Source organism: Lynx rufus, unplaced genomic scaffold (assembly GCF_022079265.1).
Source record: "Lynx rufus isolate CCGP_SWC_20201006 ecotype Redwood Valley unplaced genomic scaffold, mLynRuf1.p SCAF_2, whole genome shotgun sequence".
Taxonomy (NCBI): Eukaryota; Metazoa; Chordata; class Mammalia; order Carnivora; family Felidae; genus Lynx; species Lynx rufus.
The window spans coordinates 57,562,198-57,585,000 of NW_025814834.1; the positions used below are offsets into that span (position 1 = coordinate 57,562,198).

Consider the following 22,803-nt stretch of genomic DNA (forward strand, 5'->3'; position numbering starts at 1 on the left):
CAGGCATGGGCTCAGGAAGGGCATAGCGCTGAGGCACAGAAAGGCCCCCAGTGGGGTTGTCTGGTGGTGATGAGGGTGAGAGAGAGGAACTTCTCTCTACTTGGTCTAGAGCAGCGACCAGGGGCTGAGGATTTGAAGGGCCTCCTCCTTCACCCCCTGACTACTGGAGGGCCTCTCACCTCTGCCTAATTATCCTAATTCAAGAAAGACATGTCCGCACCCTTACCCACCTCGACAGGACAGCCATATTTACAGTTGGAATGTAGGACACCCTTATCCTTGCTCACTCCCTTCTCCTCCCCCTGGATGTTTTCCCCACCTCTTAGTGCACTCCAGCCTCAAAGCAGACTAGCAGCTGTCCTCACCAGAGCTCAGTCCAGTTACAGAGTGCAGGGCTCTGGCCTAGGCGTGTATCAGGAGATAGGAGACGTAGGGGAGTTTTACCAGTACAGTCTAGAGATTTCAGTTTGTGGTGGAGCCTCAGCCTCCCTGCTCGAATCCATGGGAAGGAAGTATCCACCCCATTCTGCCCAGCTGGAAGGGTCAGCCCAGCCCAAACTCCGAGGTGTCCATGAGTTTGTCCAGCCACCCCAGCCTTCTTCCCCTTGCCTTTCCTCTCCAAGTCTGAAGGTCTAGGGTAGCTCTTGTCCTCCGCAAGCAGCCAGGGCAGACAGGAGAGGGGCGGCACCCTTTCCTCACTCCAGAGCCACGATTCTGGCTTTGCCACAAGCGGCTTTGGTGGCAAAGAGAATTGGGCCCGCAGCCCTTTCTACTCCTTCCCGGAGGCCTTCCTAAATTCAATTCCACTCTGCGCTCTAGTGAGGTGCCTGCTAAATTCAAAAAGAACTGGGGAGGAGAGGAAAGGGAGTCTAGGTGGAAGCAGAATTCCAAGTACAAGGGTGCTAGAGTGAGCCCCCGTGTAAATGCCCCGGACAAGAGCTAGGACAGGTGACCCCAGGCCCCCACTTGGGAAGCCTCAAGGCCAAGGTTGTGCTGCAACTTCTGCAGGCCCCTCCCAGAGATCGGAAAGCGTGGAGGCCCAACTGGCCAGGGCTCCTGGGCTGTAGACTTAGTGGGAGGGTACTTGGGACCAGCGGAGAAGGAGCGGAAGGAAAAGCCCCTAGTCCCAGTTCTTCCTCCACGCCAGGCCTCGGCTTAAAAGGGCAGGCCTGGCCAGCCGAGGCCACGCGGGGGGCTAGTATAGCGCCAGCGCCTGCTCGCGCAGGACCACGCGCTTCTTTTTCATACGCCGGTTCTGGAACCAGATTTTGACCTGCTGGTCGCTGAGGTTCAGCCTGTTGGACAATTCCTTGCGCTTCTGGCGGTTGATGAATTCGTTGAGGAGGAATTCGTTCTCCAGCTCCGCAATCTGCTGCTTGGTGTAGGGTTTCCGCTTCTTGCGGGTCCTCCCTGGGGCCGCCCCCCACGGCAGGCCTGCAACACAGCCCCAACCCAAGTCAGCCCTGCCGGCTGCTCCCAGTTGTCTGCCCGCCCCCAGCGGCTCCCTCCCTCTGCACACTCTCCCCTGCACCCCACCTCCCAGCCCAGCCCAGACTGGCCCAGGGAGCATGGCCACCGTTTACCGTCGGGCAGCGAAGGTCGCAGGCAAGAGGCGACGCCCGCCGCCTGCACTGTCATGTTCAAGTTGAGCGGGCCCTTGGTGTCGTCCTTGAAGCCGGCAGCGCAGGGGGTCCCCTCGAGCAGGGCTGCAGAGCCCGCTGCCGCACGGCCCACACCCGCGTAGTCGTACTTGGCCGCTTTGAGAGCAGCGGCCGCGGGGGCCAGGCTAGAGTCGGGGACGAAGGGCGGCCGCACACGGCCACGGTCCTCCGGCCCAGCGGCCACATCGGGCGCATAAAACTTGGCCTGCTCTTCGGGTCCATCCTTGGCGCCCAGGGGCTGTAGACCAAGCGGCCCGGAACCGGCCAGGTAGGGCTGCGAGAAGCTGCCGAAAGCGGTGGCACCGGCAGGCTGCGCTGGGGCGCAGGACGCGGGTGTGGTGGCCCAGGGCAGCGCCCCTCGCGGGTATGAGATGGGGGGGAGCGCGGCCAACTGGCCGCCATTCGGCCGCAGGTTGGAGAAGTAGAAGGAGTCAGGCGACTGCAGATTCAGAAGCGAGCCCACATAGCCCGCTCTGTAGAGACTGCGCTCACACATCTCCAACAAAGGGCTTCGGCTGTGCTCGCAGCAGTATTTAGTTACAACCGGGAATAAGAGGACAGGCTCAGACGATTGGACGAAACTTTGCCTGCAGGTTCTTCAAAGCCGGTCATTTCAGCACCGCCTACATCCCCCGACCCGTTTTCCCCCCCTTCAGGGTATTATGATAACTCCCGCAATATTCGATGGAGAAGGAGGAGGCTGCCAGGCAGAAGAACCAAGGAACGTGGAACGAAGGTGAAACCACTGTGAGTTTCCGGGCTCAGCTTCAGGAGCGGGGGACATTGGGTGCCTTTGCCCCAATGTCCCTTGGGATCCTTCTTGGTCTTGATTGGCTTTGCACTCCCCCTTCCCACTGGCTACCTAGACCAGGCTTGCTTCCACGAGCTTTAAGTTGCAGCCAAGGCCTTTTCTAGCGCTGTGCACCTCTGGCTAGGCTTGTCTAGAGAGTCCACTGTCTGGTGGGGCCACCAGCTCTGTCCCTAGGCCTGAGCTATGCTACTCCTAGGCCGATTTCTTCCTGCCCCTGTCCCTCTGGAGAGGATTCTGCACTGGTCATGTTGCATCGAGGACCCACACACGGCCTGAGCCCGGCATGCTCCAAAGGTTTGCTGATGGAGGAGAAATGCATCACAAACTCTGCCCAAGTTTGGTGCCCAGGAAGGTGGTTTCAAACCAATTCTGGTGTGCTTCTTTATGGCCAAGTCCTCTGCTCCCAGGAAATTTGCGGCCATCCCGGTCCGTGGAGAATGCTGGCCCAGGAAGGGGCAGCTGCGTTGGCCAATCGTGGCCAAAGGCTACATTCCTTTTATTGCCAGGAGTCACCTTGGCGACTACGTCCTGCCAACCAGAACTCCAAGCTGTTCATCTCCTCTGCAGCGGGCAGAGCAGAACGAGCTCCCCGGACTTGGTGTGGAAGGACAGAAGAGCCAGAGTCACTCGGCGGGGGAACAGCACGGCTCGCCCAGGCAGCAGGCTAGCGGCGTTGCTCCGCTCAGCGCCTCCAAGGCCGCTGGCGGGTTCGGGGTTCTGGAGAACAGGGGCCTGAGCAGGAGGGGCGGCGCTCCCTCGTCGGGGGCAATGCGGCAGCCCCCTCCGCAGGCCCTCCGGTTTAGCTTGGCCAGAGGGCTATGGGTCCTCCTCCCCTGCCTCGGTCCCAAGAAACCTAGCGGCCGCGTGACTGGCGGCCACCCCAACCTGCAGCCCTCCTCGCGGTCCCCGAGCCAAGCTGGAATTGGTTAGACCGCCAGCTCCGGCACGGAGACCACACAGGCGCCGCCGGAGGGCAAGGCTGACCACCGCGCTGCGACTTTATTGTGAGTTATGGCGACCAATTGGGCGGTTCTGGGGAACGCAGTCGGTCTCTTCCTCCCGCTCTAGGGCGGGGGTATGGGGTGAGGATGGGGATGTCCGAGACTCCTCAGGGTTCTGTCAGAGTTTCCTTACCAGCTCAGACACAGAGGGAAAAAAACTCCACTCCCCATCCTTGGGGGTGGGGGTGTGGGGAGGTGTAGCCATAAGCTGCAACCTCAGTTCTTAGGGGCTTAAGGGATCCAGGCTCTCGTTTTGGGAAACTCTCCCTGTTTTCCAGGAGCTACAGACTCCCCAGGCCCAAAAGCTCCAGCTCCAGGGATCCCTGGAGTCTCATCTCCTCCCGTCTCAGCATGCAGCGATGCTCCGGTATTTCCAAGTCCAAGGGTGTCTTCTCCGGACCCTTAGGCAGCCGCACAGCAGCGGTTTACCCCTGGGGACTAAAGACATAAAGGCACTAAGTGAGCAATGAAAGACTAGAACAATTAGATTCCCTCCATTTCTCTTTGGCTCAGAATGGTGTCCATCTGCCCCACCTTATCTCCTGGGTTTGTAATTTCCGAGGTCCAACAGGCAAAGTTGTACGCTGGGAGCTAAGAGCTTGGAGCTGAGGACTGCCGGCGGGGCGGGGCGGGGGCGGGGGCGGGGTGGGGGTGTTGGTGGGAAGGGCAGGAGGCTTGGCTGGTGAGCTGGAGAATGGGAGAGGATTTGGCCGCGGAGCTAAACCGCGAGTTCTGCCAATGCCGCCGACCGCCCAGGAGATGGCGAGCGAGCTCCACGCCTGGCGAGGCGCCGCCGCACGGTCAAGATCAACAGTGAAGGGCGGCACAGCCGGCCTGGGGTCGCCAGCCCGTGCGGTCACGGCCCGCTGCCAGGCTCCGCCAAGCGTCTCGGAAAGCCGGAGATCGTGGCAGCAAGGCTGGCGGGGACAGCGGAGTCAGAGGCACCCGGCAGGCTGCCAGACACGGGGAAGTGTCGCGGCCGCCCCTTTGTCTGGCGGTGCGTCCCGGCTGCAAACGCCTCCTTCGCCTCCTGGATCACGCGTAGACGCGCGGGCCTGGAGTCTCCACCAGCGGCACTCCAAACCTGCTAGGTTTCAGACGCGTCCTCCCTGCGGCCTCTCGGTCTCCGCCCGAAGAAAGGCCTCTCTCCCAAGCTCCCTTCGCCTTTGCTCCCCGTGGGCCTCCCTACCAGCGCTCCGGCCACCTACCGGCTCCTCTCCTCCCTCCTCAATTCGGAATATAAAAGGAATGCATATAAATAGCAACGTCTTCATCTGTTATTGATTTAGCCATCAATTCAAATTCCACCGGAGAGCATTTGAGCAGTTTTAATCTTCAGCAAACCTCCCCATTTCTCCTAGGCAGAGTAAACTGACCAGCAAACTACGGATGAAAGGAAAACCTCCAGGCAATCCCCGCATCCGACAGGAAACCTCAGAAATGGACCTGGGAAATGGAGTGCGGCCCTGGAGTCTGGAATTTACCAAAAAGGAGGGAAAACGACGTTGGAAAAGAAGGGAAAACAGGCCTGCTTCAGATGAAAGCACATCTTGCGAGGAAAGCAACATGCTAATTAGAAACTCTTCCTTAAAGTGGAAGGTCGGGGTAGTTATGTCCAGGGTTAGTTCTGTTCAGGGTTACTTCTCCAGAATTTGAGTCGTAGTCCGTTCTCTCTCTGTTTGCCTCTGTCTCCCTCTGTGTCTCTCTATCTCTGCCAGTTAAAACGAAGTTGGCCGCCCATAGCCAACCATCGATGCAAGATATGAAAGAAATCAAGCCGGGCCAGAGAAAACGAAAGTAGCTCCGGACCTTGGGTCTCTGCGTTTTCTCTAGCGGATCCATAAGGGAGCCCTCCCGCCATAAGAGTTTACATACTGTGTGAGGTTTTAAACATGCGTATTTAACTAACATACCAAAAAGTTAGCAACCACTAAACTGATTGTGCCTAGGCGCTAACAACACGAGGCACCCAGCTCCTCAGCGGCCATTTCCCTGAGTGGCAAAAAGGCCTCAAAAAAGCAAGTTCATTGGGCCTAAAAATTGCGTCTAGAGGTTTAGGGCGTATAATTATGGTTTTCAGTCCTCAAACGCTGTTTGGAGGCTGCTCGGAAAGGGCGATAAGGGATCAGCCTGAAATGTTTCTTTTTCAATTGCCAAATATGGATGTGTCTAATTTCAGGATCTTCCAAGAGTAGATATTTATAACAGCCTTTCTAGGAAGAACACCTTCAAGTGAGCACAATTTCCTACACCCAGACACAAACATACATATTGATTAAAAAAATAAAACTATTTGAATAAAGTGATAATATTGAAAGAGAAGTAAAATTTTATTGGAGATGTTTTTTTTTTTTGTCCGGTAAAAAATACCATTTCAGACACCGCAAATTATATTCTCATTTAAAGACATCACTACTTATGTTAAAGCCACAGGGAAAACGGTGGAGAGGGGTGGCGGAAATGGAGTGGAGTTTCAGAGAGTAGAACTGGTATTGAGTTTCCTTCATCTATAGCGAACATCATAATATTGAGGACAACAAGATTTTATAATAAATAAGAACACAAGAGGTAACACAAGCTTGGAAAAAGAAAATATATAAAAGACGAAGAAACAAGAGAGTTCTGTTTATTTGCATCTCCCTAGGAATAAAAAAAAATCATTTTTAAATGCCTGAAGCACTGCACACATATCCCAGCTCACAGACATTTCATCTACAAAAATATCTCTTGGTTGTATAAATATGCAGCACTTTAAAAAGTAGTTACTTATCATCACATCATTTTTTTCCACCTTGAACTTTAGAGCTCCACATTTTCATATTTGTTAGATGTTTTAAAATTCCAAGAGGGGCTCAATACATTTGTTCAGACAGTCAAGTTCTTCATTGGGTTCTGGACAAAAGTTCCCACCCTTGGCCACATTGATTCATTCTCTTTCAGGGGACTGAGGAGATCACTTCAGTTCTAGTCCCACAGACCCAGGGTCAAGGAGAAGGTGTGCATTTATACCATCCATGGATTACTCTTACATTTGCAGCCATTTAAATATCTGCATTCAGAGCTGGGGAAATGAAGGCATCCGTGAGGACAAATTATTTTCAAATTAAAGATTATAAAAGCACAAATCGACGACATATACTAAACACATAGAAGTACAACAGCAAATGAAAGATCCGAAGTAGGGAAGATTGTCTTCATTTCAATATCGATACAAACCCTATTTAATAAGGTAGCTGCTTTTAAAGCCATCAGAGTACCTCCAGCCGACTGTTTTTAGACTTTCCCAGTGACCTTAGAGCGCTGCCTGCCCAGAGCTGTTTCCACTTGCCTCAGGGTGACTGCTGAGAGCTAATGATTAAATTGCCCAATCACAGGATATGAATGACTGCAAATCGTTCTGCCCTAATAGATTATGAAGATAATCAGTGCTGGAAACAGGCATTTGAAGTAATTTAAGAGAATAAAACCCTAAAATCATAATGGCACTTCTGAAATTCTTTGGGGGGGGGTATTATTCAAAAGTACTTCAAGTCCTTTATACTGGCCTGGAGGGAGAAACAGAACATTAAAAACATCATAAAAAATAAACCTAGACAAGAACAAAATCAATAATAAGCAAGTAAGAAACAGAACTACAAAGTCAGGTTGGGGTAGCAAAAGGTTTTAGAGCCTGATAGAGGAAGAGAGAAAAACAATTCACAAAATTTGCCATGATTGGCAGGGAGGTGGGAGGAATTAAATACATATTCAAGTCTTTCCGAAGGTCTTTTGGAGACAACTGAAAGCATTTAAATTCTCTTTGACCAATCTGGTCCACATCAGGAGACAGTGTCTTTGAGCTTGGAGACGATTTTCTTGTCTTTCACTCTTCGGTTCTGAAACCAAATGGTCACTTGTCTCTCGGATAGGTTCGTGGCGGCTGAGATCCGCCGCCGCTTGTCCTTGTTAATGAACTTGTTAATGGCATACTCGTTCTCCAGTTCTTTGAGCTGCAGTTTGGTGTAGGGCACCCTCTTCTTCCTCCCCCGACGGTAGACACACATGTCTGGCTGATTTAGAGCCACATCCCCTGGTATTTAAAAAAAAAAAAAAAAAGAAAAAAAGCACGAAAAAAATTAGACCAGGGTTTCTGGGGGCACCACTGGGGACTGTGTGTGTACATTCGGAAGGGGTATGGAGAATAAAGAAAACCAGGCTGTTTGCATTTTATTATTGTTTACACAGACATATTATTTACACATTATTAAAGAAAGATTATTTACACTTCAAAGTGAAGGCCATTTGATGCTGATGGATCATCATGGTTTCTCAAACCAGCATCTTAACAAGCCTTCAATTTTATGGCATGGTTATTGTGGACAGTTACAAGGACAGTTTCTGCAAATGCCTGTGGCATACATACAAACAGTCTTTTAAAAATCCAGTTTGTTGTTGTTGTTGTTCAAGCTTTGATTTCTTGTGTTCCTGTGTTTGGAGGTTGTGAGCTCTTAGAAGCTTAGTGGTCACCCTGGGGCAGACCTGTGCTTCAAAAGTGGGGCCCAACACTGACACTTCTTTGGGGAGGAGGGGCCAAGGCCTGGGCAAAGGGCACGCAAAGACCTTCAACTGTGGGAGAAAAACAGGCCTGTACCCGCACGCAGAAGAAAAGGGTTGTGAGAAAGACAGTTGAAATCAAAGGAGAAATGTACAGATTTCAGGCAAACTGGACGAATTGTTCCATAGGTTAACCCTGGCCGGCCAGGAGGACTAGCGCAGCTCCCAAGTAGGGGCATACACTACTAGCGCTTTCTTTTCGTTCTCGCGCTCTCTCTCTCCCTCTTCCCTCCCCTCCCTCCCTCCCTCCCGGCCACCCCTTTCCCCCGTCGCCCCTACCTGGAAAGGAGGATTTCCAAAAATGGGAGCCCTGTGTCTGGTCCTTGGCACAGTACACCTGGCTGTTCCACCCGTTGGCCAGCGTCCAGGACTGGTAGCCCTCCATGGAGATGTACGCCTCGTGCCGAGGCTCCCCGGAACCGAAGGTGGACACCATGTCGATGTAGCCAGGCACGTGCTGGTAGGGACTCGTGTAGCCCTGGTAGAAGGACACCTCCTTGGCTCTTGCGGGCACCTCGTTGGCCGGTACGCTGCTGCTTGCCAGGCCCGACACGTCCATGTACTTCTCCACCGGGAAGCCTCCCAGCGAGGCGTGCGGCGACGACTTGAGAGCGTTTTGCTGTAAGCCCACGCCGTGCGACATGCGGCAACTGTAGTAGCCGTTGCCGAAGTGGTAGCCGTAGCCCAGAGCTGGGGCGCCCGGAGGCGCTGCAGCGGCCGCGCCGGGCGCGGGACACTCTTTGGCGGAGGGAGCCTCTGGACGCGCTGCGACCACAGCCGAAGATGACGACGACGAGGCGGAGCCCGCACGCTCCGAGGTCCCCGGGTATGCGAAGCCCGAGGCCGCCGCCGCCGCCGCCGCCGCCGCCGCCGCTGCCGCCGCCGCACGCCCGGAGTGTGTCCCGGCGAACACTGGCGCCGAGAGGAAGCCGCGACACTGGCCGGGGGCCGCCGCCGCCGCCACGGAGGAGGAGGAGGAGGAGGCTGGGGCCGCCCCGGCGGCCCCGCCGTCCGCCCGCAGCCCGTCCATGTCCCAGCTCCCGGCGCGGCTCATGGCCCGGCCCGGCCCGGCCCTGGCCCCGGCCCCGGCCCCGCGCAGGACACCATGGCGCGGCGCGCTTCCTCCCCTTTCTCTCTCGTTCTCTGGCTCCCGCCCTCTTCCTCTCGCCCTCTCTCCCTCTGCGAGCCTCCCGCCTCCCGCCCGCCCGCCCTCCAACAGGTTAGCTCATCGCGGGACGTTTATAAAAACGAAGTTCAGGTTGGGAGGGGGCCTGGGCCGGTCGGGGGGCCTCCTCCCTCCCCGAGGGCTCCCGCTCGGGGCCGCGCCATTGGCTGCGCGGGGCCACGTGGGGGTGGGGGCGCGGGAGAGTCTGGCTCCGGGCCCGGGCCCCGCAGGACCCACCCACCCCGGCCCCTACCCCTTCCCAGCCCCTAGCGCAGCCCACCGCCCCTTCCCGCCCTCCTCTGGACCCTGGCGTTTGCGCCGAAGCCAACCCCCACGAGCTGATTGCGCGACCGCCCATCCTAGGCCCTGTCTGCGACTGAGAAGGGCGCCGAGGCCTGCCGCTTGTTTCGGCCACGGCTGTTTTTGCCACCTCTCCTCGGATCCCCGAGCCGTACAACTAAACGAAGGCGAAGGACAGAGATGGTCAGAATGATGTGAAAACAGCCTGATTTTTGACCCTGTTGCTTGATCCCTTGGATTAGCTGACCTAGACCCCAAACCCGAGGGAGCTGATTTTCCCTACGTTAAGCATTGCTACCGGGCAAAGGCATTTCACGCATGTTCTCATAAAGGATCCTCCGAATTAAGACCAATTGGAGCAGACCCTCCCTACACACACACACACACACACACACACACACACACACACACACACACCGTCCACCAGGAAAATGCCCACGAAGCGCCCTTGGTGCCGGGACAGAGACTTACAAGTAAGTCAAGCGGACGAAAAGACTCGGCCTTGACGCGGCGAACGTGACGATCTGCCCCAGGGAGAAAAGGACGGATGCCTGGTCCACACTATTCGCCTCTACACTCAGGCCTGCCGGGAGTCGCCTCCCGAACTGGGCTCCCCGGCCCTTGCTCAGATTCCCCTGGCCAGCAGCAAGACCCTGTGGAAAGCTCTTGGAGAAAGCCACTCTGCTGCCCGCCACGAAACTTCTGCGCCTCCCCTGCAGCCCAACTGCCTCTTGCATTTTGCAGCCACCACCCGCCCCCGCCCATTACTCACACCAATTAATTGAAAACTTCACTTTCCCAGGGACCTTTGTTTCGCTTTCTTTTCCAAGCTGCCAACTGCAGAGAACTGAGAGGGGCAAATTAGGAAGGCAGTTTTTTTTTCCCCCCGCGAGCAAAGTTGGGGCTCCCGATAGGAGCAGCCAGAGCAAGTGGGTCTGGTCTCCCGGATAAAGTGGGCTCCCGTGACAAGCATCACAGCCCTGACCGGATTCATCCCTTCGTGCCATTTCTCAGACACAGAGCCCCAGCACCGCCCCCCCACCTTAGCCATTAATGGGGAGCTGGTATGTGTCCGGCTGTAGACTTAAGGCTACACCTTAGGAGCAACGTTTCATTTGAGGAGTTGAAGGTGCTGGGTGGGGTTCAGGAGCCCTCAGAGTGAGCCCATTTGGTTCTGTAGCATCAACTCCCCAGGTCAGCCCATCTCCGAGAAAATTGTTCCCCTGAGCCTTGATTGGTGAAGCCAGCTTGTCACCCAGCCCTGCCATTCCTGGACCCAAGACATGACTGGATGGGGCAAGTAAAAACGCCAAAGAGGCCCTCCTGGGCCTGGCCTGGCATTGCAGGGTGGGCTGCTGGTGTTGGGAGTGTTGACACGCAAAACGCAGTAACCATAAAAGGCTCAAATAAAGGGGAAAGTTATGAGAGGGGCGCTGGAAAGGAAAAGCAGGGGAATTTGACCTTTTTGAAGTCCTAGATGTGTTCATGATCAAATTTGAGTCAGAGGGGGCTGAGCCTTTTTAGAAAGTCATAGGGAATCGAAGTTTGCTGGTGAGAGCAATTTTGGTTACTCGAAACAAGGAGGCAAAAGTTAGTAACGGAAGCTGAATTGGCGTTTTTAAAACACCAGCGGGGCCAGGTGACAGAGTTGCGGACTTTTTGAAAGAGTTTGGCTGGGTCGTCTTTACCCAACAATTTTGGTACCAAACCAGTCATGGAATGCTGCCCTGAAACACTTATTTTTCCTTTGTCTTCCTTGCTTTTTCTCAGAGAAAATACAGGCATCTTTAAAAGTTTTTTTTTTCCCTGTGACCTCAAAAAGCAAAGTTGTTGAAATAATTTCTAAGACATAACAGGCACCAATGAACTTTCAGTCTTTTAAAACTAAATATCCCTGTGATTTTGCACACCGGGACCTCTATGCCATATTCTATCTGATACACTTTATTAGCCGATTATACGCCAAAAAAATGAAGAAAATGAAATTAAGCTAGGAAGGAAGAATTTGTCAGGTTTTGCTGATTTGAGACAGCCCTTCAATTTTGGTTTGATTTTCCATGCAGCAAATTAAATTGTGCAGGACTGGGAGTAAAGTCCCAATTCATGTTCTTTTTGAAAGACATTAATGCTCTAATTGAAAGAGGCTTCTCAATGATGGCCCTGCCTCCAATTGCCCTGGGGGACTTTCACAGGATTTGGGGTTTCTCTGCCCATCCTAGCGGATGTTCAGGGATGACGGAGGTTTTGAACAACAAGGAGCTTTGGCTCTTGCTACCCTGCCGCTGAACCTGTTTCCAGTACAGCCTTCGAAGTCACGGCACTGGGGGAGCCAGTTCCCCTTAGGAAAGAGGTTCAGACTGGACCCTACTGGGATTCCCCTTAGGAAAGAGGTTCAGACTGGACCCAGCACCCCAGGGCAGCTGCTACTATTGGATCATAGGGCTGTGGTTGAGTACCAAGCAAAGTCAGGGCTGCTGTGTTTATGAACTAATAAGACACATAGGTTACAAGCCAGGGGTGGTAGGTAGTGGAGGAATTTTGAGGCTGAATTTGTGGAAACATTTCATTTAGCTTGTGTACCCTTGTGTCCGAGTTGATCTTAGGTTTAAACCTAATGGGAATAATTTTCTTTACTGGCCAGGAGCACAGACTGAACCCTGTGTATGTGTGGAGGTGCATCATGTTGGGGCTTTAACAACAGGCATAATCTTTGTTAAATGAAAATCCTTTGCCACCAGACAGAAATGTCTCCAAACACTGATGTGTTACTCAGTGAAACCCGTTTTGTCACATTTCCTGATTTGAGTGAGAAACGCTTCATTGCCCAAGGTCCCACTGAGGGAAGGGAGCAGCAGGGAGAGGGAGAGAGGGAGAGAGAGGTCAGCTCTGCCTTCCTTTCCCATCACTTGCTTTTCTCTCTCCTCTCTTTCCATAGGCACCCTTTTTGGGAATTAATAAGGTTCTGAAAGTTACATCCTCCCTTGTCCTCCTTGTAGACGATCTTTCAAATCATGTCCTTGTCCTGGGTTGGGGAATGGGTGGGTGAAGGCTGCGATTTAGATTTATTGATGAACATAAGTTCCTCTGCTAGCCAAGACAGCAGTGAGCTCAATTAACCACATAATCCTGACCATTAGGGTAGGATAACAATTACCAAGTCCCATCAGAGCGGGGTGCTGGAAATTCCTTTGAAAGTGTTTTCCTTGATGGTCACACCGGGAAAGGCAAGACACCTTCCTAATTAACTCATAAGAAGCCAACAATTCAGTGTAGAAATAAAGTCTTAATTCCAAAATAAAGTCTTAAATCCAGCGGAACTGGCTGGAGAATGTCCTAACTCTCAACCAAGTCTGTACCCTGCCAACTTTGAAGTGAATTTTCTCTCTGTAGGCAATACCCAATTTCATTCGGGTTGGATATATAATTTTTTAATTTTAAACAACAAATCTAGGGTAAAGAAAGGTGTTTCTAGCAAAAGCCAGACAGTGGAATCCTCAGTTTGGGCACTTTCTATGTCTGAGATGTATTCCATTTGAATTTGACAATACAATTAGTCTATATTAAATGTAAATTGTCTGCAACAGCGACAACAGAACGCTCTCTAAACCTGAAGCGCTATTTGATGAACCCAGGTCTGCCTCCCACAGGGTAGTGGGCCCTTGTTTGGGATGAAGACAACACCTTCAGCCCTGGCAAAAATTAAACACAGCAAGAGTCTTCCCTCTTAGAGAAACACTAATCTCCTGGAGAAGAGTGCATTGGAGGGTGGGCCCAGAGCTCGAGGATACTGGTGACTTGCTGCTTTTTTCCACAACAAAAGCTGGGACTGCAATCTTCTACTGTTTTGTCCTGTATCTCAAGGTGTGGGATTGTTCTCAGGATACACTTCTCTAGCAATGTCATTGTTAACTAAAGTCCTGTAAGTGCTCACTCTGTGGGCCTTTGGAGATGAAAGAAAATAAATGTTTCTCTCTCTTTCTCCCCACCGTCTGTGTGTGTGTGTGTGTGTGTGTGTGTGTGTGTGTGTGTCTATTACGCAGAGCCCGCGGTCTCTATGAGGAATCCACGTGTGGTCACCAGCAGGGAGAAGGGATGAAGGATAGGGAAATGCCTAACTACGAAGGTGGGGGGGGGGGGCGCGCAGGGAGGGAGGGGGAGGGGCAAGTGGTCAGGCTTAGTTTCCCGGCCGGGCAGCTCGCAGTTCCTCAGGCCTGGCGCTAGATGTCCCTGCAAGTTTTCCTGTAGCGTCCGAGGGCGCACAAGCTTCAGGCGGCCAGCCCCAGAGTCCAGGGAGAAAGTACCCTACCTCCATTCCCTGGTCATCCCTGGTAGGGTGCGCAATTGTAGCGGGAAGAGGACAACCAGAAGCAGCCAGAGAGACCTATAAGAGACAACGTGAGGACGACCTGCCGAGGGATGGCAGCAAAAAGTTGCCACTAAGGAGTCTGGCCTGGAGTCGCCGAAGCCGAGGCTCCTTCCCTTATAAACCGAAACCTCCGAGCCTTAAGCCGCGGGGACTGCATTTACCCAAAAGAAAATGTACCAGTGGTTCGAAGCCCAGGCTTTAGCGGTTCTGAGGTCCCACCACACCCAGGCGGTCCCAGTCCCCGAACGAGCTTGCGTCCCGATGCGGGCCTGCGGGTTTTGGGCCCTCTTGGCCGGGAGCCTACCGTGCGGAAGACCGAAGCCAGGCCCGGGCGGACGCGGGTCTCCCGTTACAACTCCGGTTTTACCGGCGCCCTCCCTTCGGGCAGCCTGGACAAATTTTTATTACCTTCAGTCGAAGGCCAAAAGTGTTTACCACTTCACCTCGGAGGACCTGCTGCTGCTCAAGAAACAAATATTTAGTCTGGAAGCCTAACACACAGACAAAAATTAGACCTCTTTCATGTAATTCCTCCTTTCGACCAAAAAGTGCTTTTTCAGTCCCTTTGGAGAAAGCCCTTCCCAGGCCCTCCTCCCCCCCCCCAACCCCCCCCCAATGCACCTTAAAAATTCTTGCCAAACCACGGGGGCATGGGTTGGATTCCTGTCTTGTTTTATTGAGTGAGTCCTGTACCTTGGTAGTAGGTAGGAGGCCTTGATATAGCCCGGACTCTACGTCTAAAAACTAGGAACACTTGAGAGGCCCATTCTCAGTTTCAACCTCTGCAATCTGGAGAGAGGTCCACGGTTTGGGCATTTCATTAACAAACATCAACAAATGTTAATCTTCTCACTACCCTCTATACACGCTCAATGTTTTTGAGGTGGGCCTGTATTTAAAGAAGAAATATGTAAAATGAAAAAAAATCAACCAAAAATGCTGCCCCAAAGCTTTTAAACTTGGATATATAACTTGGATATTATCAGAGAAAAGTTTAAATCAGCAAGTCCTTCAACCTCTCTGTGTGGAAAGTTTCTCATCTCAGTAAAAGGGTAATAGAGTGGATCTGGAGAGTTGCTGTGAGCTTTAGAGGAGATAATATATGTAAAAAGCACGTGTAATTTTAGTGTAAAAGCTATAAATAAATTGCCCAATATTACTATACTAGTAGGTATGGAATCTAAATAAATTAAGGAACATTAAATATTGTAACGGAGTGCTCACTGTCTCCCGTGAAACATTGCTAAACACGGTTTAGGGGAAAATTATGTGTCTTTTACTGTGAATAGTTTCTCTGACATGGTCTCCAGTGTACCTTTTATAATAAACGTGCTAGAATATGAAATATTACTTTTATTTAAAAGGTGCAAAATAGTTTTCAAACCCACTAATGAATGAAGGTGTCGCCTAGAAACGGTGTTTTACCTTTTCAACAGCCTGAGGTCCGGTTTGGCGAAGGCTTTGGGACCAGAGGCGTGAGGTCCCAGAGGAAGGGAAGAAGCCTTGAGCGAAGGAGGAAGGGGTTGCCGTCCGCACCCCAGCCCCCAGCGGCGGCTTCTGCGATTGAAAGCAGCTCTCAGCTGCCGAAACCGCGAATAAAACAGACGGGGGCGCCAAACGACAGCAATAAAGGCATCTGCGACTTCCGCCCGGGTCGCGCCTCCGCAGATCACACCCCCACCCCCCCACCCCCGCCAGGGCCTTGGCCACCCACGGACCCAAGCCTGGACCGAAATGTCCCATTCATTTCCCTAAGCAAGTGGGACTAGGGAGAGGGTACCCTTCCCAGGTTCCTGGGACAGCGACTTCTTTTTGCCAGGAGCACCCTACCAGAGGTGGCAGAACTGGGGGCCTGGACTGTGGAGCAAGGAGGGAGAGGTGGGGGAGTCCACAAGACTAATCTTTGACCGCGTTAATGGCCAGAAAGCCGGCTCGAGGAGGGGTCATAGTGCTCGGAGTCGTGTGGCCTCGAGGATAGGGTGGGAGGCGGACGCTGAGTCAAGTCATGTTCTGGGTTCCCGACGCCCCCTCCGCGGCCCCCCCCCAACTCTGTAGCCACCGCGTGCCTATCCAGCTTTCCATTTCTCACCTTGGGGGAGAATTCCGTTTATTACCTAAAGAGGTGGAATTGATTTTCTAAGCAAAGCTCGCGTTGTTGAAGTAAGTTGGCGCCGAGGGGAACAGGAGAGAAACTTTTGGCATTGACTATGTGTATAAATGTATATAAATATATTTAACACCTCGTCTCCCCTTACATTCCTGACGCGCCCCCAACGGGTTCAAGGTTAAAAGGAAAGCGCCAACGGAGAGATGGGCAAATAGATTCTGGGTTTGCCCCTAACACACCCCAATGTGCTGGGTGTGGCGGCACGGAGGAAGAAGGGGGGCTGGGTTGGGGTCTGAATTGGCGCCGAGGCGAGGATGCAAGACCCGCTCCGGGCGCCCAGATTGCCAGGGTCTCTCGGCCGCTTCGGAAGCTTGCAGGCGACCTCTGTGTCCTGTCCCTATCTTCTCGTTCCCGCCTGTGGCCGCGGATTCTCCTCTTTTGCTGCTGGCTGGCAGACCCGCACGCATTGGGGGTCCGGACAGGGTGGGGCGCAAGCGCAGGAGGAGATGTGCAACGGCCTTGAGTGAAGATTGATCTTCGTTAAAATGGTTGCCACCGGCGTCATTATGACCATCAAAGTTATCGCCAAGAGGCTCAGCCGCCAAGCTCAGGCCGCAAGAAGCAGCAGCAAGGCTGGTCCGCGACTCTCCGCGCCCGGGCTCAGCACCGGGAATACTCAGGGCCACAGGTAAGAGGCCTGGTTGGGGGAGGAGAGGAAGGAGAGAAGAAAGAGCAGTGGAGAAGGGAGGATAGCGGGATGGTAGGGGAAGGAAGCTAAGTCCCTTCTTTCCCCCTTTGACCTAGAAATTCGGCAACTTTGCCACAAATAATTCGATTTGAGGAGGGAGGGGGAAAGTTGGCAACGCAAAAAGTGGATCTGGGGCGGCCCATATGGCGTTGTAAATCCCGACTGTGTTTAAAGTTAGCTGTCGAATTCTACTATGAAATCGTCCAGCCGAGTTCATTTCCCCCAGGGAAAATGCGTAGGCGAGAAGCCTATCCATCAGCAGGGTTATAAAAGTAAAAAACCCAGGACTTCAAGTTCAGTACTCACTCTGCAAACGGTGTTAAAAAATCAGAGAGGACCTAATGATTTCCGTTTGGAGGCGCGGGCCCAACGCACCTCCCCAGCCACGTAGCACTAAAGTGCTTTCAAAACTCTATGATATTTCCTTTCCCTTTCTCTGTCTCTCTCTCAGTCTCTCTCTCTCTCTCTCTCTCTCAGCTGGGGTGGGAGGAGAACAGCCACGCTGAGGCGAAGCAGTGGGGAGAGAGAAAATTAGGCATCCTATTTGTTAAATAAAATACATATTTGATTCTAAAATTCGAAAGATAAGTAATCCAGACAGGAGCGCAAGGTCTTCTCCTTACGCAACTCTTCTACATCCTCCCTCTTGTCCCCTCCCTTACCCCCTCCCGCTTGTAAATGTTAAAAAAAAAAAAAAAACCTTCCCGACGATCTACTCTGGAAAATCAAAGCATTATCTATTATTTAACACGTATCTGTGTCCGAGGAAAAATGAGGAAGGCGCTGCATGATTAGGACCTAAGGGGCAACCCAGCAAACTGAGAGCGTAATGATGCCCCTAAATGAAGGGGGAAATGTGCCGCGGCGCGCTCTATTAATCAGACTGTCAATTTCACCCCCGAGGCCAAACCCCCGGGCGAACAGAACCGGCTCTGAGCGGGCAAAGGACCGGAGCCTTCCTCCTCACTTCTTGTCTCTTCTCGCCTCCTACCTGGATCTATTTGTCTGCTCCGAAGCTGCCTTCATTACCCACTGACAGGAGCGTGTATTTATTTGCTTATAAACCTGTTACAATAAATGATTATTCGAACGGCGTCATTCGTACCTTAATGACGAGCGAGCGCTACTTTTTGATGAATGACATCTCGGGCTCGGAAGGATGTATGGGTCATTTTGACCAGTCATTCCCTCGCTCTGGCATCCCACAATTTTTCCGCCTCCCTCCAAAAGAGATAATAATATTTAGAGGCGCTCGCTGGGGCTGAATGAGAATTAGCCCTAGGCGCAGCCCATCATTAGGACGGGACAGCCGGGCCACTGTGACATTTTTTAGAAAGCTGAGATGATGGAAAGAATAAGAAAAGAGATGATTCTGATGGAGAGGGGGCTGCACAGCCCCACGACCGGCAAGCGGTTCTCCAATTTATCCGATTCGGCTGGCAATGCTGTGCTCGAGGCCCTGGAAAATTCGCAGCACCCGGCTCGCCTCAGCCCGCGCCTGCCGTCCGCCCCCCTGCACGGCGCTCTGGGAGACCTCCCTGCCAAGGGCAAATTCGAAATAGACACTTTGTTCAACCTGCAGCACCCGGGCAGCGAAAGCACCGTCTCCTCCGAAATCTCGTCCGCCGCCGAAGGCCGTAAAAAGCCGGGTCATTATTCAGAGGCGGCCGCCGAGGCGGACATGAGCAGCGACGTGGAGGTGGGCTGCTCGGCGCTGCGCTCCCCTGGCGGCCTTGCTGCCGCGCCGCTCAAGGAAAACAATGGCAAAGGTAACCGCGCCGCCCTTGCCGCGCTCTCTAGTCCTATCCTCCCGGTTCTTCCGCGGCCCCTGCTGGTCCTTCCTACTGCCTTTGCCCCTAACCGACCCTCCGCAGGCAAGCTGCACCCAGCGGGCTCGAACGGGGGCGGGACGCATGCTGGGAACCTTGCCCTCCTGCTCTGCTCCTTGAGCCTCCCAGCGAGGCGCAGGCCTGGGAGGTTCCAGGCCCGCCCGCCCGCCCGCCTTCGCCCGAGTCTGTGAAAATGTTTCTTCGGGCTGGTCTAAAAGCCCATGCGAGCTGGCCGACCTCTAGCCAACCGCTGAGTCGCGCTAAGGGAAGGGTGCCCCGGGTAGCTGCTCTGAACCCCCCTTGCCCCTGATTCCCCAAGGCCGAGTGGAGGGGGCATCCTGAGTAAGTCGGAGGGAGCCTCGCCGGGCGCCTCTGGGAGACCCGCTTGGGTCAGCGGGAGAAAGAGTTGAAAAGTAGAGTCCACCCCCTAATGGTTCGGGTTTGAGCTGCTGCTGTCTTTTGAATTCTAAAAATATTTTTAACCAAACCCAAAAGACCATCAAAGAATGGTTGGAAACCCTACAGAAAGCTGCCCTGCCATCTCCTGACCATGGTAAACCTAGAGTTTACCAAACTACGCCTAGATGTAGGCATTTTCCCTTGGCCACTTTTCCTCCTGAGTTGAAAATTTCTAATTATTAAGAAAAAAAGAAACTTCCTAATTGAGTTCCTATTATTTGGTTAAGAAGGGCTCCCCAAACTTTATTGATTCCATTCACGGCAGCAATTTGTAAGCATGACAGACCCCATCAATTCAGGCAGCTTCTTGCCTTTCTCTCCCGGCTTCCCCCATCCGCGCTCAGCTCCAGCGCGGAGATCTCGGCCCTACAGTGACTCTCGCGCTGTCGGCCGTTTGTTTGCCAGGGTACTCGGAGAGCGGCTCCGCCGCGGGCACCACGACGTCTGCGTCGGGCTCCGGCCTTGGCAGCCTGCATGGAGGCGGCGGCAGCGGCAGCGGCGGCGGCGGCGGCGGCGGCGGGGGCGCGTCGCTGGGCGGCTCCGGCTCTGGCGCGGATCAGGTGCGGCGCTACCGCACGGCGTTCACCCGCGAACAGATCGCGCGCCTGGAGAAAGAGTTCTACAGGGAGAACTATGTGTCGCGGCCCCGCCGGTGTGAGCTGGCCGCTGCGCTCAACCTGCCCGAAACCACCATCAAGGTATCGATTCCAGCACGCGCCTTTTCTAGACTCCCCGGGGGGGGGGGGGTCTGGGTTGGTTTTTGTTTCTCCTTTCTCTTTCCTGGGTGGCCACATTTAGCTGAGGGCCTGAAAATCTGCGGGGTAGAGTCACCAACGGAATTGGTGTATTTGTTTCTCAGCTGCCGCATCCGAAGGGTTGGCCGGCCTGGCTGACCTGGGAAGCCCGGGGAATGGCGGAGCTGATGCCGGAAGCACTGGCCTCTGTTCAATTTTGCCCAGCCGCCTGCCCAGGTGCCCCTAGCCCATGTCCATGGCCCCACTTTCCCCTCGGCGGCAAAGCCGGCTGGTCTTTGTTCCTCTGGCACGAACCCTAGGTGAAACTTTTCATCTGCTCTTGATCTTGGAGATTTATTTTCCACATAAATCGTTACAACATGGAGGAAGGAATACTGTATTTTAAAAATCGATTGGGTTCAGAAAGTAGTTTCCTAAACATTTTTTCTCCTGGGCAGCAGGAAAAAAGCAACCTCCTGGGGAAGGGAGACTACAACGAAATTGTCCTTACTTATATATCTCTAAGTGATTAATTTTATTAACCTGGGAGCGATAGCTGGGAGGTTGGGCGATTTGGCGAACGCTTGGCGGAGGATCTCACACTCTAGAAAAAGCAAAGAGGAAGCTCCAACGGATAAGGGAGGTTGTGGAAGTCTCCCTTTGGTTTGATCGGGCTTTCTTTAATTTAGAGTTGTGACGAGTGATGTCTTCATTAGACTGTCTTGGGAGGGGTGTAACAGTCCCTTTCCCAGTTTAAGAGGATGTTGTTCCCGCCACTCACTTGAGGCAAATGATTCCAACAAAAATCATCCCTTCAGTATCAAAATCGTACCCGTGCCCTTGGGGCAGGCCCTTGCAGCTCAGAGGACTCAAGACCTCGAGCGGCGACCTTTTAGAAAAGCTGCCGCGGTAGCCCCTCTTCAACGGTGGCCTAGAATCCCGTGCAAATCCTGGGATTGAGAGACCGGTGCTCAGCAAGGCTGGGCACCAGTGGGTGGCGGGAAGGAGAGGGAAGGTTGCGTTGGGAACCGTAAAACGCAGCGGAGAGTAAGGGAGCAGGAGCTGCAGCAGTCGGACACAAGGCAGAAGATTATTTTTCCTGAGGAAGGTGTGCCCACTCCTGTTCCCACTGCCTCCCTCACTGCCAGCTGGGAGAGTAGGGGGTCTCCAAACTGGGCCGGGTCGAAGGGGAGTAGGTCAGGCCTTTCGGAGGTCCGAGAAGGGTGCAGAGGCCCAGGGAGGGGGCTGAGGCCTCAGGGCACTCCCTAACTCGGGCCGCGGTGCGGCTCTCCCTTCAGGTGTGGTTCCAGAACCGGCGCATGAAGGACAAGCGGCAGCGCCTGGCTATGTCGTGGCCGCACCCGGCCGACCCCAGCTTCTACACCTACATGATGACGCACGCGGCCGCCACCGGAAGCCTGCCCTACCCCTTCCACTCGCACGTGCCGCTGCACTATTACCCGCACGTGGGTGTCACGGCTGCGGCCGCGGCGGCTGCGGCCTCCGGCGCAGCGGCCGCGGCCTCGTCGCCCTTCGCCACTTCCATCCGCCCGCTGGACACCTTCCGTGCCCTCTCGCACCCCTACTCCCGGCCGGAGCTGCTGTGCAGCTTCCGCCACCCGGGCCTCTACCAGACGCCCGCGGCCGCCGCGGGGCTCAACAGCGCGGCCTCGGCCGCCGCGGCTGCAGCAGCTGCGGCGGCTGCGGCCTCCTCGGCCGCGGCGGCCGGGGCGCCCCCCAGCGGCGGCTCCGCGCCCTGCTCGTGCCTCAGTTGCCACAGCAGTCAATCCGCCGCGGCGGCCGCAGCAGCGGCCGCGGCGGCCCTGGGCTCCCGGGGTGGCGGCGGCGGCAGCGGGGGTGGCGGCGGCGGCGGCGCGGGGGCCGCCGGCGGCTCGGACTTCGGTTGCAGCGCCGCGGCTCCTCGCTCCGAGAGCGGCTTCCTGCCCTACTCAGCCGCCGTGCTTAGCAAGACCGCCGTGAGCCCGCCGGACCAGAGGGACGAGGCACCGCTCACCAGATAACTACGTCGCCGCCGCCAGGGGGCCGTGCCCGGGGGTCCCCTGAGCGCCCCCGCGCCCTCCGCGCGCCTACGTGCCCTCTGCGCGCTGCCCGCTGCCAAAGCTGCCGCCAGGGGGCGCCCCGGCGCGGGAGGCCGAAGGGAACTTGCCCCGACCGAATTGGGGGAAAGAGCCGCGCAAAAAACCCGGCGGTGTGCCCTCAAATGATTTCTATTTTTGTATTGGCTACCCAGCAGCATCTTTTCCTCTAAGTGTTTCCCACCGCCCATGCCCCGTTTCCCGCCTCTGTCCGGAGCTCTTGGTCTTCCCGAAGACAATCCCCTAGCCCTCAAACTGGTCCTCAGAGGTTTGGGGTCCTGGCTGTAAGCCCCCCTGAACCACGTGGCCAGAAGCAACGGAGAGCCACAACAAAGAGAGGGGGGAATGCTGTGCGCTAGTGCTTTGTGCGGAAGGGCAAGTCGCCCCCGAGGTTCCTGCGGCTGCTCTTTTTCTTCCATCCTTTCTTTTCTTTACACGAGGGTGAGGAGAGGTGGCAATTTTTCTCTCAGCCTGAGCTTGTTAGGGGCCCTGTCCGCGGGGAGCGGAGGGAGGGAGGTCTGAGAAGGCCAGGAGGGCGGACGGAGAGCGCGGGCGGCTGCGGGTGTTCGTGAGATGGTTTACCGCGTGCGGGAGCAAGGCCGGCGGGGGCCCTGGCGGTCTTTCCTGCCCGGGGAAGGGCAAAGCCGAGGCAGGAAGGAGTGGTGGTCTCGCCTCCCCTCTCGGCCCTCCGCTGTTCTCTCTTTTGATCTTTTGGTGTGGGATGCAGGCGTCTTGCATATTTTAAGCAGAAAGCAATGGCTAATAAGGGTGCCACAGCCTGGCCAGAAAAGGAAAGAGAAACGAAAGAATGGGGAGGGGTAAGATTGACAGATCGTTGTAATGTTTGAAGAAGCGTTTCCAGCTCAGTTTTCCAACTACCGGGTTCCACTCGATCTGGGAAATACTTGAATCTCTAGATATATATTATCCTGA

At 54.4% G+C, this 22,803-nt stretch overlaps 3 protein-coding genes across 3 annotated transcripts; 1 reads left to right on the top strand and 2 right to left on the bottom strand.

The window, feature by feature from the left end:
• Nucleotides 1–1,195: 1,195 nt before the first annotated feature.
• On the bottom strand, nucleotides 1,196–2,157 carry HOXD12 (homeobox D12). The gene is made up of 2 exons (XM_047082555.1): nucleotides 1,584–2,157; nucleotides 1,196–1,434 (listed from the first exon to the last, which is right to left on the bottom strand). The coding sequence occupies exons 1-2, from the start codon at nucleotides 2,155–2,157 to the stop codon at nucleotides 1,196–1,198; spliced, it is 813 nt and encodes a 270-aa protein (XP_046938511.1).
• Nucleotides 2,158–7,291: 5,134 nt separating this feature from the next.
• HOXD13 (homeobox D13) lies at nucleotides 7,292–9,120 on the bottom strand. The gene is made up of 2 exons (XM_047082190.1): nucleotides 8,346–9,120; nucleotides 7,292–7,542 (listed from the first exon to the last, which is right to left on the bottom strand). The coding sequence occupies exons 1-2, from the start codon at nucleotides 9,118–9,120 to the stop codon at nucleotides 7,292–7,294; spliced, it is 1,026 nt and encodes a 341-aa protein (XP_046938146.1).
• Nucleotides 9,121–18,094: 8,974 nt separating this feature from the next.
• EVX2 (even-skipped homeobox 2) lies at nucleotides 18,095–21,795 on the top strand. The gene is made up of 3 exons (XM_047082747.1): nucleotides 18,095–18,521; nucleotides 19,446–19,738; nucleotides 21,073–21,795. Exons 1-3 carry the CDS (start codon nucleotides 18,095–18,097, stop codon nucleotides 21,793–21,795), a joined length of 1,443 nt encoding a protein of 480 aa, XP_046938703.1.
• Nucleotides 21,796–22,803: the final 1,008 nt, after the last annotated feature.

Excerpts from the sequence above, each read along its gene's own strand:
- EVX2 (XM_047082747.1), top strand. The coding sequence starts at position 18,095 with ATGATGGAAAGAATAAGAAAAGAGATGATTCTGATGGAGAGGGGGCTG. Across the intron at positions 18,522-19,445 it reads CAAGGAAAACAATGGCAAAG|GGTACTCGGAGAGCGGCTCC; the intron begins GTAACCGCGCCG and ends TTTGTTTGCCAG. Across the intron at positions 19,739-21,072 it reads TGCCCGAAACCACCATCAAG|GTGTGGTTCCAGAACCGGCG; the intron begins GTATCGATTCCA and ends CTCTCCCTTCAG.
- HOXD12 (XM_047082555.1), bottom strand. The coding sequence starts at position 2,157 with ATGTGTGAGCGCAGTCTCTACAGAGCGGGCTATGTGGGCTCGCTTCTG. Across the intron at positions 1,435-1,583 it reads GCGACCTTCGCTGCCCGACG|GCCTGCCGTGGGGGGCGGCC; the intron begins GTAAACGGTGGC and ends GCTGTGTTGCAG.
- HOXD13 (XM_047082190.1), bottom strand. The coding sequence starts at position 9,120 with ATGAGCCGCGCCGGGAGCTGGGACATGGACGGGCTGCGGGCGGACGGC. Across the intron at positions 7,543-8,345 it reads TTGGAAATCCTCCTTTCCAG|GGGATGTGGCTCTAAATCAG; the intron begins GTAGGGGCGACG and ends TTTAAATACCAG.